The 26,498-nt window shown below is 43.5% G+C and overlaps 8 protein-coding genes across 11 annotated transcripts; 5 read left to right on the top strand and 3 right to left on the bottom strand.

Moving 5' to 3' along the window:
• Positions 1–575: 575 nt before the first annotated feature.
• BI-1 (Bax Inhibitor-1) lies at positions 576–3,023 on the top strand. 2 transcript variants are annotated; one of them, XR_011418795.1, is made up of 5 exons: positions 576–813; positions 1,005–1,458; positions 2,193–2,363; positions 2,435–2,564; positions 2,780–3,023. XR_011418795.1 is itself a non-coding variant. In XM_017156396.3 (4 exons), exons 1-4 carry the CDS (start codon positions 746–748, stop codon positions 2,816–2,818), a joined length of 732 nt encoding a protein of 243 aa, XP_017011885.3. In that variant the 5' UTR covers positions 578–745; the 3' UTR covers positions 2,819–3,023. The 2 variants fall into 2 exon arrangements, 1 of the variants encoding a protein (XP_017011885.3); XM_017156396.3 differs by lacking the exon at positions 2,435–2,564 and having other exon boundaries at positions 578–813.
• Sbp2 (SECIS-binding protein 2) lies at positions 2,644–11,182 on the bottom strand. The gene is made up of 4 exons (XM_017156395.3): positions 10,676–11,182; positions 10,557–10,614; positions 5,489–5,651; positions 2,644–5,136 (listed from the first exon to the last, which is right to left on the bottom strand). The coding sequence occupies exons 1-4, from the start codon at positions 11,116–11,118 to the stop codon at positions 4,910–4,912; spliced, it is 891 nt and encodes a 296-aa protein (XP_017011884.3). The 5' UTR covers positions 11,119–11,182; the 3' UTR covers positions 2,644–4,909.
• On the top strand, positions 3,194–4,933 carry Gr66a (Gustatory receptor 66a). Its single transcript, XM_017156393.3, has 2 exons — positions 3,194–3,434; positions 3,493–4,933. The coding sequence occupies exons 1-2, from the start codon at positions 3,194–3,196 to the stop codon at positions 4,824–4,826; spliced, it is 1,575 nt and encodes a 524-aa protein (XP_017011882.3). The 3' UTR covers positions 4,827–4,933.
• A 115-nt stretch (positions 11,183–11,297) lies between the features above and the next one.
• LOC108067387 (cyclic GMP-AMP synthase-like protein) lies at positions 11,298–13,338 on the top strand. The gene is made up of 2 exons (XM_017156394.3): positions 11,298–11,531; positions 12,098–13,338. The coding sequence occupies exons 1-2, from the start codon at positions 11,363–11,365 to the stop codon at positions 12,961–12,963; spliced, it is 1,035 nt and encodes a 344-aa protein (XP_017011883.3). The 5' UTR covers positions 11,298–11,362; the 3' UTR covers positions 12,964–13,338.
• Positions 13,272–15,666, bottom strand: LOC108067385 (uncharacterized). The gene is made up of 2 exons (XM_070215744.1): positions 13,417–15,666; positions 13,272–13,356 (listed from the first exon to the last, which is right to left on the bottom strand). The coding sequence occupies exon 1, from the start codon at positions 15,592–15,594 to the stop codon at positions 13,504–13,506; it is 2,091 nt and encodes a 696-aa protein (XP_070071845.1). The 5' UTR covers positions 15,595–15,666; the 3' UTR covers positions 13,272–13,356; positions 13,417–13,503.
• Positions 15,667–15,973: 307 nt separating this feature from the next.
• Arl5 (ADP-ribosylation factor-like 5) lies at positions 15,974–17,293 on the top strand. Its single transcript, XM_017156425.3, has one exon. It carries the CDS (start codon positions 16,483–16,485, stop codon positions 17,020–17,022), a length of 540 nt encoding a protein of 179 aa, XP_017011914.1. The 5' UTR covers positions 15,974–16,482; the 3' UTR covers positions 17,023–17,293.
• Rab19 (RAS oncogene family member Rab19) lies at positions 17,274–18,591 on the bottom strand. Its single transcript, XM_070214960.1, has 4 exons — positions 18,327–18,591; positions 18,173–18,257; positions 17,747–18,003; positions 17,274–17,687 (listed from the first exon to the last, which is right to left on the bottom strand). The coding sequence occupies exons 1-4, from the start codon at positions 18,537–18,539 to the stop codon at positions 17,583–17,585; spliced, it is 660 nt and encodes a 219-aa protein (XP_070071061.1). The 5' UTR covers positions 18,540–18,591; the 3' UTR covers positions 17,274–17,582.
• Positions 18,592–20,930: 2,339 nt separating this feature from the next.
• On the top strand, positions 20,931–26,302 carry LOC108067352 (uncharacterized). 3 transcript variants are annotated; one of them, XM_017156327.3, is made up of 4 exons: positions 20,931–21,236; positions 24,476–24,839; positions 24,900–25,311; positions 25,685–26,302. In XM_017156327.3, exons 2-4 carry the CDS (start codon positions 24,482–24,484, stop codon positions 25,956–25,958), a joined length of 1,044 nt encoding a protein of 347 aa, XP_017011816.2. In that variant the 5' UTR covers positions 20,931–21,236; positions 24,476–24,481; the 3' UTR covers positions 25,959–26,302. The 3 variants fall into 3 exon arrangements, with proteins under 3 accessions (XP_017011816.2, XP_017011815.2, XP_017011814.2); XM_017156326.3 differs by having other exon boundaries at positions 24,455–24,839; XM_017156325.3 differs by having other exon boundaries at positions 24,441–24,839.
• Positions 26,303–26,498: the final 196 nt, after the last annotated feature.

The following is a 26,498-nucleotide window of genomic DNA, read 5'->3' as shown; positions in this document are numbered from 1 at the left end:
GAATTGTTGAAAATTCAACAAAAAATTTCAGCAATTAAGGGAACGACCCAAAATGGTTCCTGTTGAATTTTCAAACAGCTGTTATTTGTTGAAAAATTGCACGGAACTTAAAGTATGTAAAATTTGATTTATTATTGCTAGTTACTGTCTAAAAGTGTTACCAAAGTAAAAAGAACCACAAATTTGCTTTTTAAGTTGATTTTAAAATAAATAATGCGTACTGGTGATACTAAAGTGTTATAGAATTGCCACGACATTAAAAAAAGGTGACAACTCTGGCTTTTCAGCAATTCAGCAAAATTTTCAACAGCCCCGAGGCTGTTGAATTGCTGAAATTCCTGAAAGTTGACTTTGTATGGAACAGCTGACCAAAATTCAACAATTCAGCAATTCAACAGTTTAGGGAATCCCCCTTAAATGTTAATAGTTTTAAAATAGAAATAAATTATTAAATTTCCCCGCATTTAGTAATGTAAAAGAAAGAGTAGCCAAATTTAGCGGTAAAAAAGCCAAGCAATCAGCTCTAGTAGCAACGATTTTAATGCGTTACCCAACAGTGGCCTGATAAAAAGAAACTTTTGTGAAATACAGAAAGAAAAGGGAGCCAAGTAGGCCCTGCAAAGTAAACAGTCAGTTCAAAACTTCGACCCCCACAGTTCACATTCACTCCTCCGTTTGATCGGCAGACTGAAGTACAATATAACCGGAAAATAGGAACAGCAAGTGCGAAGAAAGAAAGACCACAATGGCAGACACAGCGAGTCACATCCACGACCGTTTCCAGACGTTTATGAACGGCCTCGGCGACCGTTAGTGAGTATTACGAGTATTCCACACATTCCGATGGGTCACCCCCAAAGTCCAAGGGGCCCAAGTGCGTCGCACTGACGTGTTGTTTTGGTATCCAACTCCGACCACATCAACAGTTGGTCAACGGATCGATGGGCCTTGAAACTATTGGTATACTCATGATTCCTCCTCCTCCTTTTCCTCCCACTCCCCAGTGAGCCCTACGTGCGCGAGCACCTGTCCAAGGTGTACATGGTCCTGGGCAGCACTGCCGCCGCCACGGCGATGGGAGCCCTGCTCCAGATGCGCGACTTCCTCGATCTCGGCGTCCTGGCGGCGGTGGCCACTCTGATCCTGGTTTTGGGCCTGCACTTCTACAAGGACGACGGCAAGAACTACTACACTCGACTAAGCATGCTCTATGCCTTCGGATTCTGCTCGGGACAGACCCTGGGACCGCTCCTGGGCTACATTTGCAGCATCAATCCGGCCATCATCCTCTCGGCCCTCACTGGCACCTTCGTTACCTTCATCTCGCTTTCGCTGGCCGCTCTGCTGGCCGAGCAGGGCAAGTACCTTTACCTGGGCGGAATGCTGGTCAGCGTCATCAACACCATGGCCCTCCTGAGTCTCTTCAACATGGTCTTCAAGTCTTACTTCGTCCAAGTGGTGAGTGATGAAAGTCTATTTGTACCCGTTACTCGTAGAGTCGTGCAAAAATATGTAAAAGGGTGAAGAAAGCGTTTCTTTACCCATAAATTATATATATTCTTGATCAGGATCGCTAGCCAAGTCGATCTAAGAACGATGAGATCTCGGAAACTTCACAAGCTAGAAGATTGGGATTAATCACACATATTCTTGGGCTTCCTAAGCAGCGCAAGTTTGTTTCATCCGAGCGCCAAGCCCACTCATACGCCCACAGTCGCCTTAAATGACTTTTAAAAAACATCTTTACAGATTTTGAAAAAGTTGAAATGCCATTTTGTTGTGTTTATTAATACCTATAAAAATGTAAAAGACATTTTTCAAATCGAACAATCCATTAAGAAGTTATGAACAAATGAAATGACCGCTAGATGGAGCCAGTAGTTTTGAGGACTGCATAAGTCAAAGTTCTCCACTATAGAATTCCCTCTTTTTTCCTTAAAGCCTCTTTGGCTGCACAAATAGTTCCCAGCTGCCAGCTCCCACTATATTTATAAATAGTTTTGGAGGCAGGTCAGCAGGTTTCCACTGAAAAACTAATTCGTTGTCATATGTAATGTTTTTAACAATGATTAAATTTAGTTAGATTTTTCTAGAATTAATTTATTATGCCCTTTTATACAAATGATTCATCGACGTTTAGTTTAATTTCGCTATAGAGGAGTAACATTTCATAATTTATTTCCCCCTTATAGACTCAACTCTACGTGGGTGTTTTCGTGATGGCTGCTTTCATCGTCTACGACACACAGAACATTGTGGAGAAGTGCCGGAATGGAAACCGCGATGTGGTGCAGCACGCCCTCGATCTGTTCTTCGATGTCCTCAGTATGTTCCGCCGTTTGCTGATTATCCTGACGCAAAAGGTAGGTTCTTGGGGGCGGGGGTTTTCATCCACCGATCAGCACCAGTTGCTATAAAAAGCCACCTCACTCAGCTCAAGACCTTCATGGTTTAAGGCGATTAATGCCGAAACAAATCGGCCGAGCTGCATCGATCAGATAATCCCCGATCACTTTGCAAAAGCTTTCCAATTTGAAATTCGCTGTGAAAGACCATTTCAAACGGTACTTTGTTTGGCCATGGCAATAAGTATACTTTCACAAAGTCCGGCTAGGATACTCAGGTCTTTTTTTGAACCACCTGTGGGAAGTATATTTATTTCCGGGAACTGCGAAAGAAACTTTTTGCAAGGTTTTCTAGCTGTTTGTGAAACTATATTTACGATGCTCTGGTATTTTTGGCAAAGCAATTAAGTAATGCTACTAATTATTTTTTACAGGAGGAGCGAAAACAGAATGAACGTCGCAAGAGAAACTAAACTAAATCCAGCTTTAATGAGTACCAACCGCGAAACAAAAGAACATCTTACTAGGAAATGAAAGGTTGGCAGTTTTCTCTTTCTAAAAATTTAATAGCAACCAAAATAAACAATGCCGTGTACATTTGGCTTTAAATTTATATACAAATGTTCCACATATAAAACCCAGTCAAATTCCCCCTTTAATAAAAACCACAAAAAGACAGCTCATCCGCATTATGGACATAAATGGAGTTGGCGCAGTAGATAGACCATGTTGATAGTATCGATTTGGGGGGCTGGAGTGAAAATTAATTAGGCTAAGTGCAGGCTGCAGGTAATAGCTTAAAACGCTCCGGAGTTGCTCATTCGAAATATTAGTTTCCAACGGACAACATGGCGCAGACGGAGGATACGGTGCAACCGCTTTTGCAGCAGTTTCAGCAACTGTTCTTCGTGTCCAAGATAGCCGGAATTCTGCCGCAGGATCTGGAGAAGTTTCGCTCGCGGAATCTGCTGGAGAAATCGCGCAATGGCATGATCTACATGCTGTTCACCCTGCTGGTCTACGTGGTGCTCTACAACATTCTAATCTACTCCTTTGGGGAGGAGGACCGCACACTGAAGGCCTCGCAGAGTCAGTGAAGCATGAACATTAACCCTGCTTATCCAATTAATTTTTAATTCATATACAGGCACCTTGACCTTCGTGATTGGCTTGTTTCTGACCTACATTGGCCTCATCATGATGGCCACCGACCAGTTGACCGCCTTAAGAAACCAGGGCAGGATTGGTGAGCTCTACGAGAGGATTCGCCTGGTGGACGAGCGGCTGTACAAGGAGAAGTGTGTGATGGACAACAGCACAATTGGTAGGCGCATCAGGATTATGCTCGTCATGACGGTCATCTTTGAGCTGTCCATTTTACTGGCCACGTATCTAAAACTGGTGGATTATACCCAATGGATGTCTTTGCTTTGGATTGTCTCCGCCATTCCCACTTTCATCAACACGCTGGACAAGATCTGGTTTGCCGTATCGCTGTATGCGCTAAAGGAACGCTTCGAGGCCATTAACGCCACGCTGGAGGAGCTGGTAACCACGCACGAGAAGTACAAGCTGTGGCTGCGGGGCGATCAGGAGGTGGCAGCTCCTCTGGACAGCTCCCAGCCGCCGCAGTATGACAGCAATCTGGAGTATCTGTACAAGGAGCTGGGGGGCTTGGACATGGGTTCCATTGGCAAGGGTTCGGGAAAAAACAAGGTGGCCCCGGTGGCCCACTCCATGAACTCTTTTGGCGAGCCCATCGATGCTGCTTCCGGTAAACCTCCACCGCATCCGCTAGCCTCCAATATGGTGCACGAAAGCGAGCTGGGAAATGCCGCCAAAGTGGAGGAGAAGCTAAACAATCTGTGCCAGGTGCACGACGAGATTTGCGAGATCGGCAAGGCCATGAACGAGCTGTGGAGCTATCCCATCCTATCTCTGATGGCCTATGGATTCTTGATTTTCACGGCTCAATTGTATTTCCTCTACTGCGCCACCCAATTCCAGTCGATTCCATCGCTCTTTCGCTCCGCCAAGAATCCCTTTATCACGGTCATCGCTTTGAGTTACACCTCCGGCAAGTGTGTGTACCTCATCTATCTGAGTTGGAAGACATCGCAGGCCTCCAAGCGCACCGGAATCAGCCTGCACAAAATCGGAGTGGTGGCTGATGATAATTTGCTTTACGAAATTGTTAACCACCTGTCGCTGAAGCTGCTCAATCACTCGGTGGACTTCTCCGCCTGCGGCTTCTTTACTTTGGACATGGAGACGCTGTATGGCGTGAGTGGCGGCATCACCAGCTATCTGATCATCTTGATTCAGTTCAATTTGGCCGCCCAGCAGGCCAAGGAGGCCATCCAGACATTTAATTCGTTGAATGACACCGCTGGGTTGGTTGGTGCCGCCACCGAAATGGATAATGGCAGCTCCACGCTGCACGACCTGGTCACCACCACCATGTTGACTCCAGCGGGCTAAAGCTTTGGGTTTTTGGATGTTTTCTTCAGTACTTACAGCACCTTTTGGCACTTTTATTTCTGTATTTTTCACTCAATAAAACCTTACGAGGAAGTCCTGCGTTTGTACTCTTCGCGGGCGTCCTCTATTTCGCTGAGAAGATCAGTGAATGTGGCATTGGCTCCATCAAAGTCCAGGATGGCCACGCAGGAGATCTGTGCCCGCTTTTGGAGGGCGTAGGAAAGCTCCCTTCTGACGAGAGGAAAGCAGTAGGGCACCTTTTCTTGCTGGCACTGGAATTTTAGGGCTTCTATGGTTTCATCCAGGCCACCTACACAGAAAAAAAAGGTAATGGTCAATTTGATATTACTTAAAGATCAAATTACGATATTGACGGGGCATGTAAGTACAAAGATAAAGTTATTCATGTCATTTTGATATGAATAAAGAATATGTTAATCTTTTTTCATATTATTTTCTCCAAAAATACTAAAGTTGGTATTTTTTATGATATGATAAAATATTATTTTGATATGTTTGAATCTTAAATTTGACATTAATCATATCGGCTTTTTATTGATATGAAATAAGGTAGAAATAATCCTATTTCATATCGTTTTTTCTTCGGTGTATAAAGAGTAATATTGTTCAGGAATGGCTTTCTTAACGACTGGACTACTCACTTTTACCCGGGCAGATCTCACAATCGGTGGCCAGGATCAGCAGTTTCACCTTGCTGATCCTCAACCTGGCCGAAGCCTCTCGGAAACCGAAAACCAGGCGGGGATGCGCCCGCGCCTTGATTTCGTTTTTGGCAAAGGCGCGTTTGTGGAAGCGATCCAGATCTTTTTTTTTTTTTTTTTTTTTTTTTTTGATATGCATAACAAATATTTATTGAAGAGTGTTATGTGAAACTCAATTCACTTTCACCCATGAAAAAAAAAATAAAAATTAACAAAAAGTGAATAAAAAGATTGGTTACAAAAGTTTAGCAGTGTTGCAGTCTAGGCGTCTAAGTCTGGAATGAGTTTCCCACAAGCGTGCCGTCCAAGTATCCAATTGTCAGATGGGTGCAATCTTTTTAGTCTTCTTCTGTTCATAGGTCTGGAAAGTGTGAGGGCAAGTCTGTTTGTGTGGGAGATGAGTCTTGATCTGTAGCGAGTGGCAGAATTGGTGATAGATTTACAAACAGGATTAATTTTGAGATCTCGAAAAATAGTAGTGTTTCTTGTATAATATGGGGCGTTTATCATATGTCTTAAAATTTTGGATTGGCAGGATTCAACTCTTTTTATAGAAGTGTTACAGGCAGTGCCCCAGAAGTGTATACCCCAATGTAAACTAGGCATCAAGGTTGCTTTGAAGAGCCGGGTTTTCGCCGTGATCGATAGTCCACTGCCCGGACGAAGAAGCCATCTCATTTTCCCCGCTTTTTGCCTTACTGAAGCGCAGGTTGCCACAATGTGCTGCTTCCAGGTAAGCCGCCTGTCCAGAGTGAGCCCAAGGTACTTAACCGTGTCCGAGTGCTTTATTGGAGTCCCGTCTAAGGTTAGGCGATAAGTGTTCAGCCTGTTCAATGAAAAGGTGGCATGCTGAGACTTGGCAGGATTAACTGCGATGTTCCACCTCGACGCCCAGGCCTCAAACTCATTTAGCATGTCCTGCACCATATCTGTCGCCTCTCTTCGCAGAGCACTTGTCGCCAGAAATGCTGTGTCATCTGCATAGGTAGCTGTTAAAACATTCCTGCCTCTGGGCGACGGAAGGTCCGAGGTGAATATTGTATACAAGACAGGACCCAGCACACTTCCTTGAGGGACTCCAGCAAGAATAGGCCTTGAGGCAGATTTGGATCCTCGAACATCCACCTGGAAGGTTCTACCAATTAGAAATGAGCGAAGGAGATCAAAGTATGTCAGGGGAAGAATGGGTTTCAGCTTATAGAGCAAGCCACAGTGCCAGACTCGATCGAAGGCTTGCTTGACATCTAGGAATACTGCGCAACAATACTTTTTCGCCTCAAATGCTTTAAGGATATGGTTGACAACCCGATGCATTTGCTCAGCAGCGTTATGCAGACTCCTGAAACCAAACTGATGATTTGGAATTGCATTCTGAAACACATGAACACTAAAAAGCCTTTTTAGTAAGATTCGCTCAAAAATCTTAGAGAAGGTTGGCAATAGGCTTATAGGCCGAAAAGAATCTGCACAGCGGGGAGAGACGCCTTTCTTGGGGATCATAACAACATTCGCATGCTTCCACTGCTCCGGATAATATGAAAGAACAATCATAGCATTAAAGATACGCGTAAGGAACGAAATAGCTGCTACTGGCAAAGCTTTAACTACTTTTCCGTCAATGCTGTCATGGCCAGGGGCTTTGTTCATCTTCAGTCGCTTTATTTGGTCTTTAACTTCTTCTGCTTCAATAGGTAAAATTTGAGAAGCTAGACCAGAGGGAACATCATCAAAGGCTTCTGTAATAGCAGTCTCTTCATCTGTGGCCAAATCAAAAGGCTTAAATCTTTCTTCCAAAGAATCAGCGAATTCCTTAGCTATTTCATCATCTTTATTTGCCCAGGTACCGTCCGATCGAAGCAAGGGAAACTTCTGGAGAGGCTGCCGTTTAAGCCCGCGAGTGCATTTCCACAGTTCAAAGCCTCGATCAGCATCCGGATCGATAGCACTAAGTTTCCGGACAAAAAATTCGGACTTAGCATCATAAAGTGCTTTTCTTAATAGAGTATCAGCTCTTTTAAATATTGCTAAATCTTGTGGATGACGCGTTTGCATCCAGCGTCGCCGGAGTGATCTCTTCTGCCTAACCAGCGCCGTTACTCTGGTGTTTGAAAGGGCATTATTTGGCTGTGGAACAGCAGGGCGATTACCGATAGCAGTGGATGCGGCAGCGGCAGATTGAATCTTTAGAGTAAGGTCACTAACAGCTGTATCAATATCCAGAGGACAGTTCAGATCAGCAGATTCATTATTCTCAATAAGGATTGTAAGGTGATCCCTAAAACGTCCAATGTTAGCCCGACGAGACAGCAGCCTTGGTGTTGTAAGTCGGGGTGAAGTAGAAGCGCATAAAAGTATTTCAAGCGGAATGTGATCAGAACTAAGTTCATGAGATTCATGTACAGTCAGAAAGTTGGACGAGATACCCTTATAAATAGCAAAATCGATTGCCGTTGGATTTCGCCTTGCATCAGAAGGAAAGTGAGTTGGTCCTCCTGTAGCTAAGACTTGCAGACTTGAAGACGTAATAAAATCTAAAAGCTGAACACCTCTGGGTGAAGAGCGGATACAACCCCAAAATTGATTGTGAGCATTCCAGTCGCCAGCTATGATAAAACGGTTTGAAAATTCGCTAAAAAGTTGTCCAAAATCTTGAGCAGTCCATAAAAAGGAGGGGGGGCAGTAAATAGAAGCAATCACGATGTCTCCCAAGTCCGTGCTTAAGGTAATTGCAGCAGTTTGACATTTTACAGTAGAGTTGGTACTGTAAGGGGAGTACTGCAAGTGAGAGCGGATTAAAATAGCAGCACCTCCTCGAAGACGGTCAGAGGGATGATTAGCCGTCAATAAATCATATCCAAAAATTCTGAAATGTGAGCGGCTGTTAAAATGCGTTTCGTTAATTAGCATCACGTCAATTGAATTAGCCGTAAGATAGTGCTCTAACTCGAGATTTTTGCCAGTGACACCATTGGCGTTCCAAAATGATAAACGAATGCCTAAACTAGACATGTCTCCTGATCTTAGACGCATCAGAAGGCGAACTGCCGGTAAACTGGTTCATAAGAAGTTCCATCATTTTCAACATCATTGACATCATCTGGTCAATACGGGAGATAAGTATTTCAAAGCCAGCACTAGGCGGAGGAGGCTCAGTAACGCGTTGCATGGGCTTGGAAGTGCTAGATCCAATAGCCGGGGAAGGTAAAGCTGGGCCCCAAGCACTTTGGGCAGGAAGAGGGGCAGGTACAAATTTATTTGATGGTTGTTTTTTTATTGTTCCCGATTTGCGACGAGCAATTGCTTCTAGAAAAGCTGGACATTTGCGGTATCCTGCACTGTGGTTAAAACCGCAATTAATGCACTTAAATTGATCCTGAGACGTAGCAGGGCAAACAGGACTTCGAGACTCATGATCACCACCACATTTTGCACATTTGGGAGGTATGAAACAGTATGTTTTTGTGTGTCCAAACTCCTGGCAGTTATAACATCTAACAACTTCATCTCGGCGTTCAGGAGGGACGATAGTAATTGACTGATAAGCCAATGATTTAATGTCATAGACTTTGACATTATTTGTCGATGACTCTAGCTCAACAAAGAAAATATTGGGCCTGTGACCATTGTTCTTACCCGGGGGATTATAAACATTGCGGACAACGTGCCCAGCGGCGCCTAAATCAGCTTTAATATCTTCAGGATCCGTAGACGAATGTAGGCCTTTGACGACAATCCTGAAAGATCGATCACTTTTCAATTGCCAAGAATTAAACGGAATATTATTACTCCACAAAAGTTGTTGAACTAATTTGTATGTATCACCATCGAAAGGAGATACCCTCACTGTAGCAGGTCCAGTAATCTTAAATCTTATATTGGTTGTGGTGGCCTTGATCAGATTCATAAGTTGCTTGACATCAGTAACACCCTTTATCACAAAGGCGGGCGGACGTGGTTCAGATTTGGGTGCTTTAGACGACGGAATAGGAGTACCAGAAATACCCTTTGACTTTTGGGAAATTCCACCACTATTGCTAGAAGTTATTGTACTCTTACTAGTCACAGGGGGCTGGCAGGAGTTTAGGGGCTCCGATGGAGGAGACTGGGTGTCTATACGATCATTAGGGAGTGGGTTTTCAATGTCTTCATCCGATAAGAGGGCAAAGTTGTTTCCATGACCTGAATATTTTTCACCAGGAGAGTCCGAGTCCTCTGATCCAAATATTTCCAAGTGAACCTTGCGTTTAAGATTACGAAAGCGCTTAATAACTGGTCCAAATGAAGCATCCTTACTGTGGTTAGGGTCAAGCTTGTTTCGCTTTCTTATGCGTTTGACGGATTCGCAACGCAACTGGTCCGCCACTTCCTGACTGACGAATTGTAGATTTGAAGTAGTGGAATGTCCAGGTGTGCTTGCATCGTGTATTCCTTCATTAAAATTATCAAATTCATGTTGAGAAGCAAAATCTTTCTCAGTATTAAGCAAAGTATCCGCCGAAGCTTCCAGAACGTCTTTCAAATTGTCTAGCGATGAATATGAAGTATCAGCAATAGATAAATTGCGTTCAAGATCAAATTTCTGTGATCTAGCTTCCTTGGACCTGACGGAGGTCACCCTTACACCACGACCTCTAGACGACCTTGAAAACTCCTTGCTAGTACTGGCATTTGAATTATCAGTTATAAATAAATTGGGAGACGAAGAACCATCGCAACTATCCACATTCATAACATGATCACATAGAGGGACATTAATATCTTGATCAGCGGCAGACATGATGACGACCAGCAGGGCGGCCGGCCAGCCAATGCAGGCGAGGCCGGCAAACGCGATGCGTTAATGAAGTCCAAGTACGAAAGCACAAGTCACACGACGTGAAGTCCAAACAGAACCAAGAGATAAAAAGAAATAAATAAAACGAATTTTTATAAAATTTTTTGAAACACGGGATCCCGAGATAAACACAACCGGTTAGCTTGACATTAAAGTCGGAACTCGATCCAGATCCTTGAGCAACTTTATGGTCAACTCCTTGAGCCGAGGTCGAGTGCAGTTGTCACAATAGCTGGAGGGGATTATAAGCGATAGTTTTACTTTCATATAAAGTACAAGTAAGATTAGCAAACCTTCTGAAACGCCGGGAGTGTATGGAGTGTACTTCCTTTGTCTGTGGACTGTCTTTATCTGTGCTTTCTTCTATGAGGGTTATCCTCTGGACTTGTTCCTCCACCTGGATAGCTTCCGGTTGGATATCTTCTTCTGGCTCTTGCTCCTCAACTTCCTGTTTCTCCTTTTTCAAGGAGCGATAGATCCGTACGGACTTCTTCAACTTGGTGATCTTCTTTTTGGGATCGAGTCGCGTTTTTCCCTTGGTTTTGGTCACTAGGGGATTACTCCTTATGGTCAAATGAGGTCTCTGCAGTTTCCTGGCCTTAAGTTGCCTCTGTGTTTTCGGTCGCGGCTTGACGAGGAAGTCCAGGAGCGAAGCCTGCTGCTCCGGCTTCCTGTGCTTGTTTTTGTACTTGGAGCTGCCCGGGGTAATCCTGGTCGCCGCATCCGTATCAGCCATGTCCCGAATAAACAAATATGTTTACTTCATCCGATATTATTGGTGGATTTCTAGAGCATATCTAAGAAAGAGTTGGCAGCGCGGTGGTGTGGTGTAAAACCGTTTTCACCACAGCTGATAACAAAGAATCAGTGATGGCAAGCCTCTGTTGGCGCGACATAAAAGGGGGGAACCCAGGAAAAGCCCGATCATTTGTTTCCAGAATTTTCTATCTCACAGTTGTACGTTTGCCGATCGCATAAAAATGAGTTTCGCTGAGCATACCCAAACTATTTTGGAAAAATTGTTAATTTCCGATAAAGATCGAGCGGTATACACAAAAGACGCTGAGGAAATTCAAAACTACGTGATTGACGAACTAAAACGGGTAGATGATAAATTTCGGCAAGTTTTCGACGGTCTTAGCCTGGGAGGTAAGTTTTTATATTATTATAATTTTGGTCAGAAGTTTGTAACGCAGTGAAGGAGACGTTTCCGACCCCATAAAGTATATACATTCTTGATCAGGATCAATAGGGGGTCGATATAGCCGTGTCCGTCTGTTTCAATAGCGTTTTCGAGCTCAGTTTAAAAGCTAGCGACTTAAAACTTTTTAAAACATGTGTTCGCAGATCAAGTTTGAAAATCGACCCGATCGGAAAAAATTTATTTTTTTTAATTATGAAATATTTTTTTTATTAATTCATGTTGATATTGTAGTCAAAATTTTAATTCGTGAAATCGGCAAGGATATTAAACCTTTGGCTTGCCGAAGTTAGCTTCCGTCCTCGTTAATATTAAAGTGAAACCTTGAAAACCCACTGCGAAACTAAAAGTCCTGTTACAAAGAGTTTGTGTTCAGGAAGTCATAAAAATGTTTATGGAGAGGTGATAAGACAACTTTATACAATAACATGAGTAATAATTGATTATTGCTTGATAAACTATTAGCTTGTGTAACTATATTTTCTTAAGTATTAAATTTATATTTTTTTTGTAGGAAGTTACTTGGATCGCGTTAAGCTGAACGTTCCCGATGAATTTGACCTGCACATGAAACTCAAATTCCCCTTTGATATCACGCCAAAACCAATCGGCAGTGGGTTTGTCTATCTGGAGGGGGAATTGATTGCAATGGGTGTCTCTTCCCAACGAGTCCATCGTGTTAAACTTCAGGAATGGTTGCGCGATGCATTCCATAAGGTATTCAAGTCAACTCAGACAGTTACCAGCACCAGTGGCCAAGTCTACAATTTGAGATATACACTAGAAGGATATGGCTGTGCTCATACCATTGTCGCCAGTGGAAGTCGTTCGATATCTTTTGATTTTGTGCCGGCAATTGAATTTACTGGAAGCCAATGGCCGCTTGCTGCTCCCCCAGTTTCTGCTGAGGTACGCGAAAAATGGCCTTGGTTCGCCATTCCGCAACAGAGGAAGGGTAAAAATAAATCGAAAACCTCATTCATGGTTTGTGCTCCTCACTGGGAGCGCGAAATGATGAAGGATGCGGACAATTTGAAGAACGTCCTACGTCTGATGAAGGGATTACGTGACGCCCACGCTAGTCAGTTGCCTCACTTGTCCAGTTACATGTTGAAAACCGTACTGCTCCATCGAATCGAAACGGTTGACTGGCAACAGGACCTCGGCACTCTTCTGGTGGAGATGTGGAGTCATTTGGTGGATCATCTACGAGCTGGTAGGCTGGAGTTCTTTTTGGATGAGGGGCACAATGTATTCAGACGAATGCTACCGGGGGAAATGAAACAATGTCGACTCACCTCGGAGAACTTGCTCCAAAAGCTTCGATATGCTAAGTCAGCAGGCAGCTATTCGAGTTTGGCAAATATTTTCCTTATATAATAGAATTTAAGTTATTCCCAAAGAAAAATAGTTTGCCTGTGTTTTCCAAAAACAACTTTTCGAAGAGTAATTTCATTTAAAAATTTAATTTCCAAAGAAAATGAATTTGATTACGTTTTTTAAACTCCTTGAAGAGTTCGTTTCATTTAGAGTTAAGAAAAAAGCTTATGTATGCAAAATATCATCTTTGTTCAAGGGCAACGATTGTCTCCGATGTTGAATAAATAAACATTGACTCAATTGAAAAAGGAAAAATTTTAATCAAAATTCATTCGAATAAACTCACATTTTGTTAATTAAGATTGTGCCTGAATTATAGTTTTGTTAATTGGATTAATGTAAAGCAAATTCAAATAAAGACATGCAGTCATTCGATTAACTCTCGTTTATTTCCTAGATTTAGATACAAATAAGAGTGTTAAATACCTTATGAAGAGACAACTTTGGACTTACGGGCTAGAGGAGAGCGGGTAGGCGGCTGCTTACCCTGGAATTATCAACGATAGGTACTAACTAACGATATAGTTCGGAGGCATTTTGCTATAATCGAATGCTGCTTTCGATGGACATGTGCAGGCTGTTGAATTCCCTCAAATGGGAGAGGATGACGTCCCGTTCCCTCTCGTAAATCTCCCAGAATTTGAGGTACTGGCTGACGTGCTGAAGCACCAGGTTGCGTGCAAAATCGAGGCAGCTCCTCACGTTTCGCATTCGCCGCCTGCAGCTGGCCAGCACCGAACGCACCTGCTGCTCCGGCTCCAGTTGGGCGATCACAAAGGCGAAGACGCTTTGCACATCGATCCGCACATCGGTGGGAAAGACCACGGATTCCGAGGGCTTCGCCCGCGGGAAGACAATCAGCGAAGGGGACATCGGCATGGCCATTTCCCAGGGCAGATCGTTCGCCTGGCTATCGAAGCGCACGAAGTGCAACTCGGAGCTGCTGAGTAGCGCCGAAACCTGCAGGAATGCCTGCGACAGAACGGCGGATAGAGCGCAGTCAGGACGATACATAAACACCACATTGGTGGCATTTGGTTGCTGCAGCGCCTGCAGCATCATTTGCCTGTTGTATTTCCTGCTGAACCCGGAATCCATTGCCGCAGGCGCATTCTTGTGAAGCCTCGGTAGAGTTCTGGCATAGAATTGACGGATGAAATCCTTGAGTGCCACATACGAGAAGGTGTGTTGTTGCGGCATCACATAGAGCGACTCCTCCGCCGCATCTAAGATGAAAACCTGCACCTGCTGGTGGTTGTGATGCTGCTGAATGCCCAGCTGATGCAGATAGTCTCTGTACTTCACCGAATCGAAGATCACCACGCCCAGCGAGCGATTGTGGGCGGCATGCTCCGCGGAATGCTGCCAAATGAGCTGGCCGTACTTGGTTACCATCTTGGCAATGCCGATCTTCATGGCCGGCGTTCCGTGCTGCGAGTGAGCCAGGCAATGATTTCTAGAGTGCAGTTTCAGCAGATGGGGCACTGTCCGCTTTCTGAAGTGATTCTGGTGGGAGTACTGCCTCCACAAATGGTTTAGGTACCTATTGATGCGGTAGTAGTTCTGAAAAGTGACTCGGTTTCTTTGCCAAGCGGGAAAGCAGCTCTGCTTTTGATGGGATTCCCTTAAAAGTTCCTTGGGAATTAGCATTAAGGAGGAGGACTCCTCTTCCTCTAAGCTCCAGTAATCCTCGCATCCCTCCGACTGTTTCCTCTGAGCGCTGGCCATCTCCTCGCTTAGAACACTCGCATGGTGGTGCTGATTCATCCGCACACCCATGGCCAACACAGGAACATGTTGCGCCTTCATGGCGATGGTCATGGGAGTGCCGTAGCCATTGGAGAAGAGCGATGTGTTCTTGAGAGTGTTGCGTACCCAGCGGAGAATATCCATGGCCTTCCAGTCAGCGGAAGTGCTGTTAAAAGTATGCACTCCATTCCGGCTGTCGATGATTACAAACTGGGGAAGTTTGGCTTCCGGCGACTTGAGCATCTTCTTGGCACTCTCGCCAAAGTTGACGGTAAAGCGGATATTCCTCTCCGGATCCAGTTCCAGCCAGCGCAGCCCGGCGGCTAGGTATAGATTGTATTCCCGATCATCCGGCGAGTTTAGCAGGCCCAGAACCACTGCATCTGAGTGTTTCCTTATGGCGGCCAGTTCCTGACTGCTGTGCGCCCTATCCAGTGGCTGGAGCAGGTGGTTCATGAAGCGAGCCAGTTCCTCAAAGCTCCAGGTTCCTTGATATTGAAGCATCTGCTTCTGGCCGTAGCGCACCACCAGTGTGGGCCACTTGTCCGGATAGCCACCGGCTCCAACGACTCCCGGCGCCGGCATTAAAGTGCGACTGCAGTTGCACTGCAGGTGCCAGCAGTCGATGGCCCCGAAGAAGGCGTACTCCTGGTAGTAGTGGGCCAGGCCATTGTACACCAGGCGCGCCTGGCGAGCTTCGCTGGCCCAGGACACGTAGTAGAAAAGCAGCGAGATCTCCGAATCGGTGGCCTCTGCCCGGATCTGGGGCACACTGCGGCCGGGGCACTCTTGGATCGTCACCTGGTCGGATGTGGCGGTCTTCGAGGCGTCCAGCTGGGCGATGCAGAGGGCCAGGAGAACCAGGTAAGCGAGTATTTTCATTGCAACCGGTGGGAAGCTAATTAGTGGGCAAAAGCAACAACAACAAAAACAGCCACGAACAGATGACCGCTGGCAGGGGCTGGTCACACTGCGTTACAGGGTAGTGTTGTTAAACAGGAAAAAGTGAAGTCACAGTTTGTGGTAGTCACTGGAAAAAGAGTGATTTTAAAATGTTTTCTGGTCTTGAATTGGGGAAAATTTAATTTTTGTTTATGTAATTTCGATTTTTAAAATCAAAAATCAAAATAGAAAAAATAGAATAGAATTAATTCAACTTATTTCAAAAACATTATAATTAATTTATAAATAAATTAAATTTACGACTAATAATCAACGCTGTGCAACACCAAGAGTTTTACGGTCACACTGCCTTTTGGTATCGATAGCAGCGCAAGTCTATCGATTCCGAGTGATGTTAATTAATCACTTTTACTGTTTACTTTTTTAATTAAAACTGCGTTAATTAAATTAACCAAAACGGCTGTTCTCAGCCCATTGCGACGCGAAAACGAAGACGCGCCAGTCGTAGCGACGGCCAAAAGGAAACCAGCCAAGGGAAAACCACCAGGAAGCCAGCCAGCCAAACCCCCAAATAGAAAAAGAAACCCACTTGGCGAAGACAACAACAGTAATTAGGGTGTGTGTGTGAGTGTGTGAAGTGAATAGTTAAATCAGTGAATAATTTACCGTATGGCCTTCGCCTTCCCCTGGGGGAACAACAACAAAGCCTCACGTTCACTTACTCCCACACGCATACACACACGCACAGCCGATAACCTGTGTGTGAGGCAATCGCCGTCATCGCCCCGAAATCAAATCACTTATCGGGAGTAACAACAACAACCACACAGCAGCAGCTGCAGCATAATCAACAATTAAATATACAAGATGGGACTACTATTATCGCGGCTGTGGCGGATGTTTGGCAACGAGGAGCACAAGCTGGTGATGGTGGGCCTGGACAACGCGGGCAAGACGACCATCCTGTACCAGTTCCTCATGAACGAGGTCGTCCACACGAGTCCCACGATCGGTTCGAATGTGGAGGAGGTCGTCTGGCGGAACATTCACTTCCTGGTCTGGGATTTGGGCGGTCAGCAGAGCCTGCGCGCCGCCTGGAGCACCTACTACACGAACACAGAGCTTGTCATCATGGTCATAGACTCAACGGATCGGGAAAGGTTGGCTGTGACGCGGGAGGAGCTCTATCGGATGCTGCAGCACGAGGATCTCAGCAAGGCTAGCCTGCTGGTCTATGCCAATAAGCAGGATCTGAAGGGCTCCATGTCGGCAGCGGAGATATCGCGGCAACTGGACCTCACCTCCATCAAGAAGCACCAGTGGCACATCCAGGCCTGCTGCGCGCTCACCGGCGAGGGACTCTACCAAGGACTCGAGTGGATCGTTCAGCGCATCAAGAACAAATGACCCGCCGCTACGTACTAGCTAAAATTAATCATTAAACCCCTAGCTGTCTAGAGAAAGTAAACCAATTTTGATATACAAACAATTTTTGAAGCGTCGTTTCCAAATTGTTTGATAAAAAAAAGTTGTTGCCAAGCCAATTTTATTTAGTGTAAATTACGTCTGAACGGGACATCCGTCGCCCTCAATGATTTAAATCTACGTGTATATGGATAATGTCTAGGAGCTAAGCCAATTAACTACGATACTTCCAATAAAATTACAAAATAAACGAGTTTATTTCGACACTGTCGCATAGCGCATCGCATATCAAATACAAATTACAAATTACAAATAGAGATGTGGACGTATTTGCCTCTCTGAGCATTGCCTTGTAATTGACATTGTTGGCTCGATTCGCTGATTCTGATGTGTGAGATTGTTTGTACTCTATCGTCTAAAATAAATACATGCTTGTGTAAAAGTTAGTGTCTAGGATAAGGTTAAAACATTAGCAAACTACAAAATATAGCCACAAGAACAATTTGATCACAAAAGTAAAAGCAAAAAAATAAGAAGAAAATCTAGGTGAGATTGCAGGAGCTGCTGCAGCTCTTCAAAGGCTTTCCCTGGCCCAAGGTGATGGTGTTCTCGGGCACCTCCTCCACATTGTTGGCATCGTGTTGGCGCTGTTTTTAAGGGAAAAACCATTATTAATTTAGTTAAATTTAGGGGAGCAATCCAGTACTTTAAGTTCATTGGCCAGGCAGCGAAAGGCGTCCTCCACGTTCATGTTCTCCTTCGCGGAGGTCTCCATCACGAACAGGATCTCAGGTATATATTGACACATCTGGCGCGCCTCCTCGAAGTCCACCTCGCGCTGCTCCTCCAGATCGCACTTGTTGCCCACCAGGATGATGAGGACATTGGAAGCCGTGTACCTGCGCACCTCCTCGATCCACTTTTGCAGGTTGGAGAAGGAAGACCGCTTGGTGATGTCGTAAACTGTAGGGGGAAACAATGCTTGTAACACTGGGTAAACAAATTCCCCACTGATAAGGCGTTACGCTATTCAAATCAATTATTTAAAAGCATTCGCCTGCTATCAGTGGAACTTATTTGGCATGACAAATGGATGGGCGTAGGCCGCGAAACCGAAAGATACTGGACTCACCAATTAAGACCCCGTTGGCCGAGCGATAATAGCTCTGCGTAATGGTGCGAAATCTCTCCTGACCAGCAGTGTCCCAGATTTGCAGCTGAAAGGAGGAGAAAAGCACAGGATTTGAGTTAGCAGGAAAAGGATCTTAGGTAATCCCCTCTCGAACCTTTATTTGCTTGCCCTCCACCGCGATGGTCTTCATGGAAAAGTCCACGCCAATGGTGTTCCCATGTCGCTCTATGTAGTTGCCCGTCTTGAACCTGTCCACTATGCAGGTCTTCCCCGTCCCGCAGTCGCCAATGAGGACGATCTTGAACAGGAAGTCGAAGTGCTCCTCGTTGGGCAGTGCCATCAGCGTCTGGGGATTGCGGGCGGTCATCTCTTGGCCGCCGTTCTGGCCGTTAACTGGTCGCCTGATTTTCCAATGAAATGACAACAAAGCGAGGTACAACTAATTTAATTGATACGCAATATCAGCTGGTGGCAATCGATAGTTGGACCCATCGATATAAAGGCGATTTATTTAAATATATATTTTAACAGAAAGTTTGCCTTAATTTATTTATTTTCAAATTAATTTAAAATATTTTAAATTTTATAAATTTTATAAATTCGATGGTCAAAAGTAAAAATTTACTGAACTCATATATCGATATTTACTGTAGAAATATGATATCGAAAACCGTTAGTTCTTCCCATCTCTTGTTAATATCGACAGTTAAACTTCAAAATAAATAACGAGTTTAAATGATCAACTTAATTTCATCATAGGATCCTGAAGAACCTTCTTAATTTGGTTCACTTTTTATGCAGCGTAGTTTTAAAATGTATGTTTTTTTTTTGTATTTCGTAGGTTTTCCCGTACTTAGACGTTCAGATATTCACACCGAAAACCTTATCAATTTACGGAAATTCAGTATTGCATTTGTATTCAAAGGAGTAAACAAAATAAAAAATACCTTCGTACACAAAAAATGTTATAAAAAAATGTTTAGGCCAATTGATGGGAAAACCTTAATTTTTATGGGCTGGATTTTCATTGTTTTCTCTTTTACTAATTTAAAAGTTTTGGACTAAACCAATTTACACGATTTTCCAATACCGACATGCCAGCTCGCACTGGTCATTTGGAAATGGAAATCTATTTGCGTGGATTTAACCATTACGCAACCAAGCAGTAAATATGTTGACAACTTATTTAAATGACTCGCAAATGGAAAGCCCTCCTGTGCGCAAATCCATGTGAATCGGGGTACACGGCCCGATTAAAGCGGCGATCACGTAGGTCAGGCTTTCTGATAACGCATGGGACTCGAATAAATTTTCACCACGTACCTTGATGATGGCGCCATTTGACGCTAAAGAGTTCGCTTTATGGTATTGTTAAAATTTATGGTGTGTCTTCCGAGGAATTCCTCAAGTTTTCCCCCGTGGAAATGGAAATCTCTGCCGAATAGAGACCTTGACCCACTAATCAACTTCTATCTCTAGACAGCGAAACGAGACTCACTTTCAAACCGCAGCGGAAGCGGCCGAGAAACATGTTCTACGTAAGTATCTCACCGAATCCGAATGCAAATAGCCTGGCCTGGCCAACCATCGATTGCCAACCGAATTGGAAACCGCATGCCAGATGCGCCTGCGCACACGCACTGTCGCATCCATTTCGCATTTTGCATTTCGCATGGAAAGTTTAATAAGACGATCTGGGGGCCAAAGTCTAGGCGAGAACTTGTCCCACGATTAGCCCCATGCTGATGGACGTCGTCCACACGGGAAAAAACCAGGTCTTTAATAGTGGCTATCACCGGTCGAATGTCTGATGTTCATTTACCATTCATTATTATCACTTTATTCACTACTCCTAACGTAACATCATGTTCTAAAATGTTTGACGCTCTCTGAAAATAAATATTAGTGCTTTTTGAAGACGGGTTTTGAATATTCATTCCCTCAAAACGTAATTTCCTTTTCTTTATTATATTTTAATTGTTAATTCGACTCCTTCAAAAATATCTTTAAATGTAATCTTATTACTATTTACTACAAATATTTCTAGCTAACTCAAAGGAAAATTTTAAATTATAATTTTGTTACACATGTGAGATGTTTAAAGTTTTGACAAGTTAAACCCTTTTGAATGAGTCGAATAAAAACCAGTAAAAATAAGCAAGAAGTTAATATTTATTGAGTGCATGTGTGAGTAGCTTTAGAGAAATATTAACCAAACATGAACTCCAGTTTAGCTCGCAAATAAACTATTCACCAAACTGGCCACCAAAGCCCATAGAAAATCAAATTTAGGAATTCTAAATTTATTTGAGTTTTAGTACCACCGTTTGAAAGTTTTTGCAGTGTGCAGCGGCGAAGTGAAATTAATTGGCCGCCTTAGAAGCCCAAACCGCAACCTAGATTCGAGGCAGGAAAGCCCTCGCGATGACGATGACTCACAGGAATGCTGGAAAATGCTCTCAGCTGAAGAGAACAGCTTCCTCCCTTGTATATTTTCCACTCCCCCGCAGCTGAAAGATCTTCCTCGTTGGCAAAAGGAAATCAAACAGCGAATTGGCAACTTCACACAGCGCTCCTCGAAAACACGAAGACCAGATCAAATGAATTTTTTTAGCAGGCCTGGCTGACTGGTTTGCCGTTTTGGCTGGCGGGTAGCTTCTGCCTGGGAGCCCCCCTCCTCCTGAATTCTCGGCCTCACTTTTGCATTGTAGTTTGGCCCGTTCGTCGTGGCTTTTTATCGCTCGCCTCGACCGCTGGCCGCTTTAGTTGAATTTCAAACGTTTGCGCGCGCGGTTGTCGGTTGTCCCGAAAAAAAAGAAGTCGTTAAGCCGAGATATAAAATCAATTGAGCAGCTCGACAAGCGCTTTTCCTTCAGACCAAAGGACCGTCAAGTCGAGCGGAGTTTGAAAAGTGAAAAACGTGCTGAAAGAAAAACCATACGCTTGATCTCCAGCTTTGAACTTGGAGGAAAATAAAGAGGAAGGAGAATTTCCCAGCGGAAATTAGGACACAGGAAGACCAACCAGTTTGGGCTGAGGATTTTATCCAGCCAAAAAAGATTATGTAAGCTGCAGACTACTTCCGAAAACTGTGTCAAAAATAAGAAATAAAAAAGCAGAAAACCCAATTACCTAATTGCCATGCATCCGGCGTTATCGCTTGTCAACTTTCTACCCCCGCTTATTTTGATTGATTTCTTCACTTATGCGAGGCACGAACATCCACATTCGAATCCAATTCGAATTGAAATCCGGTGGACACTTGCACTTTCCTCCATCGAAGTAAATTGTTTTGTTTGCCGCACTTCTGATTAATTATTCAGCACCATTTCTCTCGCAGTGCGGGTGCAACGTGCCCGCGTAAAACAAAAGACTTAAGCAACGAACCTTTTTTTTAACGGCGTGTGTCAATTTGCCTGCGATCGGGTATGAAATAATCAAAATTATCATTCGAACTCACCTGCTGACCCAGTTTTCGGTTTCACTGCAAAAATTAAGTAAATTTCTTTATGTCGCCGTAAAAGCAAAACTCTCGGGATTCTGACAGACGGACGTGGATACGAGGATGCGTCCATACTTAGCAGGCGCCAATTAAAGCTCAGCTGCACTAATTCGCCATAAGTTGTCGAGACTTTTCTCTGTCTCCGGCACTGTCTCTTTTTTTCTGTTGTATTTCTCTGTCTGCATCTCCGTCTCCTTCTCGAATCACTTCTCTCACATTCCCAACTGACATTTGTTGCGTGTTTGTTGTTTGTTTGCTAGACAATGTTTTTTTTGCCAAAAGGGTAATTCCCCTGACACATGAAACTGGCTACCGAAAGTTGTAAATCTAATGCCCAAAATATGTAAACATATATTTGGCATTTAATGCACTTACCTTTAAAGTTATATCATGTGCGTTTGAGTGAACTCAGTGAACTGGGCAGGTCTACATAAGGAGACCTTATTGAACTTGCTCAAAAAGTAGGTCGTTAACTGCTGAATAATAATTATAATAAAAATAAAAATACAATTTAATGTAAAATATATATACATTTTATTTTAATTACTAGTGAACTTATTTTATTATTTTGTTGTGTAAAAATCGTTGTAAAACCCCGTAATTATTCATGAGCATTTAAAAATTTCACCCAAATTCAGACCACAGTTGTTATTTTATTTCGCCTGAAAGGCATTTAAGTGTCGACTTAGTTTCCCGCATAGAAATCAAAGTGATCCTTGGCCAACATGTGTTTGGCCACCATTCATGGCCATAAGCGAGAGTCGCCGCCAAGGCGTCGCTGTCAACTGATGTGGATTGGATTGGTTTTGGCCAGGAGTGGAGCAGGGTGGAGTGGGGATAGTGGACGGGCCAGTTGTGGCGCTTCCTCAACGCACTTGCCCAGTTCTCCTCCCTGTCCAGCCTAGATAGCGACCCCATTTCGATTTCACGTCTATCACTGAGCTGCAATTAATCTCATCTGCATTTTTGGCTTTATGCACTGGCCACGCCCACCGGCTGTACGCCTGTCTGCCCAATGTGACGACTTGACACCGAGTTTGATTAGGCCTAATTTCCTTGTACCGCTGTCATAGCGGAGAAACTCGGTTAAACCTTTGGTTAAGAGATTCGGAAAGAGGGGAAAAATAAATAAATGAAATTATAAACTAAAATAAATATATATCATTATAAAAAATAAATAAAAGATAAATAAAAATAAAAAAACAAATTAATAAATTATATAAACAAAATTATTAATTGAAAGAAAGTTAGAATACTATTTTCAATAGATCTCAATCCATTTAAATTATTTTCCTCAAGAACCATCCTATAACTTAACTTATTATTATCTAGATAGACACATTTTAAAACACCAGAATATCCCATAGAGTAAAGATCTTTCCACGCCCACCGTCGCGCTGAATATCTTGTTAATTTCGTTGTAACGCTGTCAAATTGGGAGAAACTCCGCCAAACCTTTGGGCAATTGAGTCGCTGAGTTTTGGGGAGGAGTGTGTGTGTGGAGTAGGCTGGAATGCCTTGGTCTAGATAGCAGGGGAACCTGCACCTCCCAGTTGGCCATCGCCATCAAATTGCAGCCTTTGGGAAAGTGCCGCCGCATCTGGCTGGGGCTCTAATGATCGCCCCGGATCGCTAACGGATCGCCAGCACTCCATCTATCTAGTAGATATATGAAACCAAACCAAACTGAACCGGCTGTGGCAAGTGGCAAGTTCTCCGCTCAGTTGCATCATTTATTGGTTACTGGTGGTGCGGTAAAAGTGCGTCTTGCTCCATTTCGATTATTTTCGGGGTGAAATCTACGACTGGTTTCGTTTAGAATTATAAATCAATTTGTTAACATGCTTTCACTGAATACACACGCATATTGCCAATTCTCCTTGCAACTGCGATGGATGGGAATTTATTTCTACAAGTCGTAATCAGAATTCAAGCTGCCAAGAGGCTAACGGTTTAAGCCAGTGCAGCTGGAACAATGCCAAGGAAAAGCTTTCCCAAAAAATCGACATGTGCTAAGACATAGAGCTCTGCGCAAAAAAAGAAACCAGTTGAAGAGATGAAAATCAGGGGGATGCTTCAGGGGGAAAGAAACTCTGGTTGAGAATGCAGAACGGGGTGGGCAGTGGTCCAGTGAATGAGTGAGTGCCATGTGTGCAGCACAATTGCTGTTATACAACTGTTGTATAATGATGGCCATTAGGCCAGTCTTTTGCCAACTCAATTTCTGGCTAGTTGAAATTGGAATGCAAGTCCGCGCGTCTAGTCGAGTTCGTTGCCTAAGTCTTTTGTTTGAGGTGAAAACTGGAGGAGTAAACAAATTAGTGGTAGAAAAGAGCAAACAAGTAAAGACGTTCAAACAATGATCAATCAATTTATCGATTCTAATTACTGTTATCATCATATAATCGTTATTTTGACTGTCTATTTTTAATGTAGTGATCACTGGAGGAGTAATCAAATTGGTGGTAGAAGCAAATAAAGCCATTCTTCTATTAAAATCATTCAAATAGGAATAGAATCCATATAATGATCGATCAATTTATCGAATCTAAACACTGTTATCATCATAAATTCGTTATTATGACAGTTTATTTTTGATAGGTGAACAACCTGTTTTTTCCGAGCCATAGAATCCACTTATTATTAAAAAGGAAGTGATTTTCGAGAGTTATGTTGATTTTATCTTTTAAAGCTGCTAAGTGATGATTTGCGAATTGGATATATATACATACTAACAAGCTGTTAATCCACTCTTTTAATAAAAAGAATTACCATCCCAGCACTCATCAATATCACTTCAGCCCACGATGGAGTTGGAGAACTCGTTGAGGCGCCACGGCCACCTGCTCCTCCTACTGCTACTGCCACTTGTCAGCTTATGTCCAACTGCATTGGCACTCAATCGACAGGCGGATGCTGGCCAGGATTTGGAGGTGGCCGCACAGCTGGCGGATGCGGAGGCCCAGGCGGGATCGGATTATGAAGCCGACTCCCCCGATACGCCGCACATACGAAAGAAGCGACTCATCTGGATCACGGACGACGGAAGATTGGCCCTGCCGCCGGGCACTTCGCTGACTTTTGTGCCGACCATTGCCATGCCCCTGGTGCGGCATCCGCCCGAGGGCTTCTTCTCCAACCTGACCATCAGCTTTCCCGTGACCAGTGAGTAGTCAGCTAGTCTGTTTTAAAAACGATTAATCAATTAACTTTGCATACACACAGTTGACTTTGACAAGCTGGGACTGACGGACAACCAAAATCCTCTGGGGGATCTGCCGCCGCTTTTTGCCCGCTCCTTTGGCCACGAGGCGGGTCACATGGTGGGTGAATATGTGGCCAGGTATCTGCATGTCCAGCGCCGGAAGCGGGATCTTAGCGAGCAGCGGAGCAGGAGCGACGAGGATCAGCCGTTCAGGGTGCACGAGGAGGGTCCCAAGTTCCCTGAACTGCCCAGCGGATTGCAGCACATTTTCCACGGCGGCGAAAGGGTTCTGCTCTACGGCGTGGTGGAGGACTTCCTGTCCACCTTCGGCATGGATGGCAAGGCCTGTCTGCTGCGGACCATCTGCGAGATGCACTCAAGAAGTCTGGAGAAGTTCGGCGTCTTTGGGGAAATGACAAAGTTGTTTCTAACGTAAGTAAATTAAACCATAAAAAATAAAAAAAACCATGGACAAATTACAATGAGGATCTGCAAATTTTTTAATTAAATATAATTATGTAATTTTTGATACAAAACATATTAAAATATTTGATTGAATTGGAAAATATTTAAATCAAAGTAGAAAATATTAGATATGATGTTATTAATATTTACTTTACTTTTCCTTTTTTAAACAAATCAAAGTGGAAAATATTTAAAAGTGGCAAAGGATGAAAAACCAAACGAAAGATTAAATATTTTTAATTTTTCCATCGTTTTTCTATAAAAAATTAAGTGATATATTCAAATATATATTCACTATAACAAAATATATTAAATTAATAATAATCTCTCGCATTTTTAGGGTCACCAAATCGCCATTTTCCGACCTGGTTCCCGACTACGTCGAAGCCCAGGAAGTGGGCGAGGGAAAGCAGGCACCAGGGGAATGTTTTCCCTACTTCAAGGCCTGTCCCAAGAGCATTTTCAAGGCCCTGGCCAGCAAGTACAGCAAGCCAGCGACGGCGGCTAAGACGAAAAGGACCAAGCCCACCGACAGACCCGTGGGCGAGTATCACGAGGAGCAGGTGATCCAGCTGCCGACCACTCGAGATCGGGACAACGACGTGTATATGTAGAAGCTCTTCCCCCATACAAAACTCCCATTGTTGACCTCGTCTAGTTCTTAGGATTACGTTTGAATTGAGCGCGCCCTCAAAGTCACTTGCTTGTAATTAACGTGTACTAATTAATTTATTATTATTTATTTTATTTACGCATTGTATTTATGGTTAGTCGTAGGCGTTGTTAACTGCTTAGATTCGTATCTCTGTTTGCCTAGTGGTCTGTAAATAATTGCAATTGTGGCATAGTCCTTCAACCTAAGTGAAGTTAATCCTTCGCATCCCCAAAACATTGTCGAATAAATAGTAAATAAATTCAGAATAACAAATGTGTTTCAGGTGTTTTCTTAAAAAATAAATTAAAATTATAATAAAATTATATAAACTTTGTTCATTGAACTTATAAATAATTTTAAAATGTAAACTTTAATTTAAGTTAGTCCAATGGTAACGCAGAACTTTTTAAAGTTTTTTGACGAATATAAAACAGTTTCACGGTAATTGTAAAATAAATCTAATTAAAAAGCTCTATTAAAATTTCAAACAAACAAAATT

The sequence above is a fragment of the Drosophila takahashii genome, chromosome 3L (assembly GCF_030179915.1).
Source record: "Drosophila takahashii strain IR98-3 E-12201 chromosome 3L, DtakHiC1v2, whole genome shotgun sequence".
Lineage (NCBI taxonomy): Eukaryota > Metazoa > Arthropoda > Insecta > Diptera > Drosophilidae > Drosophila > Drosophila takahashii.
The sequence above is the reverse complement of the archived record's forward strand: the minus strand, read 5'-3'. Positions and strand labels throughout refer to the sequence as shown.